At 39.8% G+C, this 5,573-nt stretch overlaps 1 protein-coding gene across 1 annotated transcript in view; it reads left to right on the forward strand.

Moving 5' to 3' along the window:
* The window catches only part of LOC143982580 (cytochrome P450 2C18-like), a 35,362-nt gene extending 30,466 nt beyond the window's left edge, over window positions 1-4,896 (forward strand). Inside the window, exons 7-9 of the mRNA XM_077481444.1 lie at window positions 859-1,046; window positions 2,697-2,838; window positions 4,553-4,896. Of these exons, the coding sequence (XP_077337570.1) occupies window positions 859-1,046; window positions 2,697-2,838; window positions 4,553-4,734 (512 nt within the window). The 3' untranslated portion in view covers window positions 4,735-4,896. The remainder of the gene's footprint in view (window positions 1-858; window positions 1,047-2,696; window positions 2,839-4,552) is intronic.
* Window positions 4,897-5,573: the final 677 nt, after the last annotated feature.

The raw sequence follows: 5,573 nt of genomic DNA on the forward strand, positions 1-5,573 counted from the left end.
TCACCAGAAAAAAAACATAGCAGTAAAGCATACAGTTTGGCCTAAACTTATGAAGAAAGATTATTGAAAGATTATTTATTTGCAATAATTTATTTTTTAAATAAACAAAGAAAAAAAAATCTTTTTTTGCAAAATGTGTTTTTTCTTTTTAGTTTTATTTTGCAAAAAACCCAGTGGTGATTAAATACTACCAAAACAAAGCTCTATTTTGTGTGAAAAAACATGATAAACATTTCATATGGGTGCAATGTTGCATGATTGCACAATTGTCAGTCAAAGTGAGACAGCATTTAAATCTGAAAATTGGCCTGGGCAGGAAGTGGGGTGAGAATGTCCTGTATTGAAGTGGTTAAGGTGAAAATTATAGGTTGAAAAACATGCCACAAACCTCTTTCTGAATCTATAGCTGGATGCCAGGTCTGCCTTAAAAATCTCTTTTCTGTCTATGCTTTACCTATTTTTGAAAGACCTTCTGAAGGAACTCTGACTCCTGACTTATCTGACTACCCACAATTGCTCTATACCAGTGATGGCGAACCTTGGCACCCCAGATGTTTTGGAACTACATTTCCATGATGCTCAACTACACTGCAGAGTGGATGAGCATCATGGGAAATGTAGTTCCAAAACATTTGGAGTGCCAAGGTTCGCCATCACTGCTCTATACCCTTGGCTTTTTCTGTCCGTGGATCTCACATCATGTTTCTGCTGCTTATATCTCTTTCTCCAGCCTGGAGCATGTCCTTGACTAGTCATTGCACAGCATTGCCTTCTCATGGAGATCTTTTGCTTTTTGATGTTGTTTTTTTGAGGGAGAATTCCCTACCATTTCTATCAAAGTTTTCATGTAACCTGCAGCAAAGGTTCAGAAAGAAATTGACACCGTGATTGGACAAGACCGCCTTCCTTCTGTGGAAGACAGGAACAAGATGCCATATACAGACGCCGTTATACATGAAATCCAGAGATTTGCTGATATAATTCCATCAGGATTACTTCATGCTACCAGCAAAGACATCACCTTCCGAGGATATAGGATTCCTAAGGTAGGAGTAGAAATGTCTGTTTTAGAAAGGAATTGCCAAGTGATCATCTCCCAACAAAATATGTCGATGTGCATTGATTTTGCTAGTTGTATAAATGTAAACAATTTAAAGGCACGTTTCTTTAAACAGATCCTGTCGCATTCAGGGCAAATTGGCAGGATCTTTACTTCTCCAAGGATCCCCCAATTCTCCTCTTCTGTGGCATTTGCTGCCAAATACCCAGTGTTTCTGGCTAAGGGGACATGTGACCCCATCCCATGATGCAGTTCTCAAAATACAAATTGCACTTACTAAAAACAAATCCAATATCAGCATGTCAGCATAGCAGCATAACACAGCAGGTCAACATCGCTCTCACCACCGATCGGCGTTTCAAAACGAAAGTCTGCCATGATGACTGCCGGGATGACGTTGGCCAGGTGGAGCTGGTAAGTTGCAAGCTTACCAGCTCCACACAATGACTTACCAGCTCCATACGGTCAGCGTCATCCCGGGACTCGTCACAATGGACACATCTTTTGTTTTGAAACACCGATCGGTGGTGAGAACGATGTTGACATGCTGATATTGGATTTGCTTTTAGTAAGTGCAATTTGTATTTTAAAGGGGAATGTTTTAATAATAAAAGGTATAACACTATGGATAGCATTTTTGTGTATCCTTGCATGTAAACATCCATCCCCAAGAGCCGTATGTTATATGGAGGATTGAAGTGTCCACACAGATCTGCTCAAGCAAGGTGTATTGGTTATACAGGCCTGGTTGAGAATCACCTCTGGTAAGCAGTTATCCAAAGGGGAGTGCACGAGGTGGATCGGTGATGGTGTAGCAGAAAAGGGCACATGCACGTCAATTACTGGTGGAACAGAAGTGATTCTTTTCTTTTTGTTTCCCCTGGATGTTTGCATTTACCTTAACTGAACTATTAAATGGTGGAATTGTTTCCTTGAATCACTGATATAAACTATATTGAGTGTGTTGGTGGACTTTTCCAATAGAAGTTTGAACTTCTCTCCATTTTTTAGTTTTAATTATTTTTATATATCCAATTTTACTTAATGTTTTTTACATTTAGTAGGATATGTTAAAGAGGAAGTAAACCCTGATGAGTTTACTTCCTCTTTTATTCCCTGCAAAGGTAAAGCATAATGGACTACTATGCATCGCATAGTAGTCCATTTTGTGTCATTTACCTGACACAGGAGCCAGCGAAGTCACCGCTGTCCCCTGTAGTCTGGCGCATCCATCTTCTCGGTGGGTCTCGCTGCTCCGCCGCTGTCATTCGGCGAAGCCGCCATTACATCACTCCTGCGAATGCGCACGGGAGCCGCCACTCACGGCATATCGCCGCAGACCTGGAGTGTGGCTGTCCAGAGTTTTCCATTCATCTTCATTTGCTACACACATTTGCCAGCACCTGGGGTTCTTCATCTCTAGAGGAGAGGCTTTTGTTCCAGAGGACCTGCCTGGAGCGGTGGTATCCCTTCTCTCTATCTGGACTTCTGGACTTGTGCATGCTGCCACTTCAAGTTCAGGTTGCTAATTCCAGAATTAAGGAGCAAAATAATTTAACATATCTCTCCTAAACCCCAAATGAAAATCTGATGACAATTATGTTTTGATTGTATGTGTATCTTATTTTCAATTCAGGACACCTTGGTGGTTGTTACCCTCACATCTGTTTTGAAAGATCCCAAATTCTTTAAGAATCCTACTAACTTTGATCCTGCACACTTTCTTGATGAGAATGGGGCCTTTAAGAAGAATGATGCTTTTATGCCTTTTTCTGCAGGTACCAAAGAACTATGCAAATATTAAAAGGAATCCATTGTAACTGTAACGTAAATAAGCTAAATGTAATTATTATAATTTAAATGATATAACCATTGCTCCTTTAAATATATTTTTTTATATATATGTAATACTCTGTATACATGCTCCATTTCCTCTGCATATATAAAGGCACTGCTTCTAGGTTAGAAGAAAACCACAATGGATTGGGCTTTACTTGTTTTCTCTGTAGACATAAACTTCCAGGGAAGGCAGGGATGTGATTGAGGCAAAGCCTATTCAGATCAGGATAGACACAGTCTTCAATCAAATGTACTTTCCTGCTGACTTTACTTGTAATTCATGTTTGATAGCTATTGTTCAGTAAATGTGTTGATCAGACTAGCTATATGTTCTCATTCACACAATTATAGATAGTGGAAATATGAATAGAAGTCAAGACTTAACTGTTGTTTGTGTAAGAACAGGTTAAAGAGGAACTTCACCGTATCTAGGTAAAACTAAATTTCAACTAAATTTCAACTCGTAATAATTTTCCCTCTAAGATAATAAAAAAAGATAGTTACTAGTCCATTGAGTCAAGTGTTGTCTTCCTTGCTGGTAAACCTCTCCCTTGCCTTGCTCTGCTTCTGTGCTGTCATCTTGAAACTCCTGCCTGGGGAGAGTTCATGCATGTGCATAGATAAGGGCAGGTCACTTCCAGGTTCCAAATACATGGCAGAGACCCAAAGGAAATATGTATGCGCATGTGCAAGGTCCTGTTCATGTTAAGGTCTCTGCCAGGGTTGAAATGGAGCAATACTTTATCCCTTACAGAAACAATGCCTCCCTAAATGTGTGACATAGACATCCTAGGAGCCATAGGGTGGTTGACCTTACATATAGGCGAGAAATTTAGGAAATGGCACTATACAAAAAAATATATATAATAATAATTACTTTTTCTAACATAAAATAATATCTTTGGTTGAGTAAAAAAAGAGAGAGGAGTGAGCAGATGAGAAGTTAATTTAATGGGTAAAGGTCCACTTTACCATACTAAAAACCTCATAGAAACTAGGATGCCACTGCACTTAATGATTATCTCAAGACTAACATATGAAGAACCCATAGAAATCTATAGGGCATTCCAGCACAGGTGCAAACAAAGCCAGTGAGCAGGGCATATAGAAGCAGTAGCGAGAGTTCATTTTCCAGGCAATTTGCATACATATCGAAGGCTGGAAGGAAGAGTCCAACCAAAGGGGTCATCAGATGCTGCCTAAAAGAATAATCCTCAAGATGGCATTCATGCAAGCAACAGAAGACAGTTCAACCTCAGTCAATAAAGTGAATTCAGTGCTGTACACCCACATTGAAATGCTCTTCAGCACATTAGAGCTTATTGACCCTCAGGCTATGAGTGGTCAGTTGCACTTGAAAAGTTTAAGAAAGACATTCACCCAAGCTCAGCCAAGCAGTCACCATAACTATCCAAACAGGACCTCCTTAGCTCTCCTGGCATAGCGTGCAAAGTTAAACACAAGGACAAACTTGTCCTTGCCTCTGATGACATCATGTATGACAAAACATGTAGGGTGGACCAAGGTCAGAATTAGGTGTTACCAGAGCATCATGTTACTAACAATCAGAAAACTGTACCTTGCAGGTTGTACATGTGGTCTCTATGGTTGCTATCTTAAAGCTGTTTTTTTTCCCCTTTTTCTTCTTTTTAGGTAAGCGTGCATGTGCAGGAGAAGGTCTAGCCCGTACGGAGCTTTTCTTGTTTTTCACTACTGTACTCCAGAAGCTTACTTTGAAACCAACAGTGGATAAGAAAGACTTAGAAATCACCCCAGAACCCAAAACCAATGCTTCAAGAGCTCGGAATTATAAAATGTTTATCACCCCTCGGTAAAATACCCATCATGCAATAAAAAGATGGTGAGATCTTGAGAGATGGTGTCATACTTTAGACACCATCAGAGACCAACAAAATCATTTGTTTTTGCAGCATAAATATAATTGCATAATATTAAATGATGAGTAATTATTAGGTAATAAACAGAATAGCCTTTAACTATACTCTGTTTTTTTTATAGAATTTATTGTGCATTGCATTCTGTCTGGCAGATCCTAAGCCTACCTTTTCGTTAACAAGCTAATTGCTTTACAGGTGTGTAATTAAACATTTTCATCCTGACAGCTTCTCAACCCAAACTCCATGAAATACAGTATGTTCAGAGGCTGAAAAATCTGTTTAAAAACCCTTCCTGTTACATTACAAAAGAAACAATTAAAAGTGAACTAAACTGCATCTGAGCACTACAAACTGAAAATGCTGTTTAATTAATTTGTTTAAATATTCAAAGCAAACTCATACATCCATGTCTCCATTCTTTATTTTGTTAAGAAATCAGTTTGAACCCCCCCCCCCCCCCCAACGCCCAGCGTTTCTAGCTGCAGCCATCTTGAGTAAGGGCAGATGATTCATGTAGCATTTACTTCCTAGCTCAGGCAAGTAGGCAGGGAGATGTGCTTAGCTGAGAAAGAGTCTCCCCCCTACTCCAGATGAAAGAAAAAAATTCTCATGAAAACTCCTTGGAAGTATGACAATATTTTGGCCTAGGCCAGGAACAGGAAGTAACTGAAGACATGGCATGTTGAGGAGACTACCGGTGGCCTAGAAGGGGACCCCTGGGTTTGGTGGGGGCTCTGCCTCCAAGCTGGGCTTGGGCTGGCTTTGAAAGATCCTAT

The sequence above is a fragment of the Lithobates pipiens genome, unplaced genomic scaffold (assembly GCF_037356315.1).
Source record: "Lithobates pipiens isolate NorthernLeopardFrog02 unplaced genomic scaffold, aLitPip1_a1.2 Scaffold_1, whole genome shotgun sequence".
Lineage (NCBI taxonomy): Eukaryota > Metazoa > Chordata > Amphibia > Anura > Ranidae > Lithobates > Lithobates pipiens.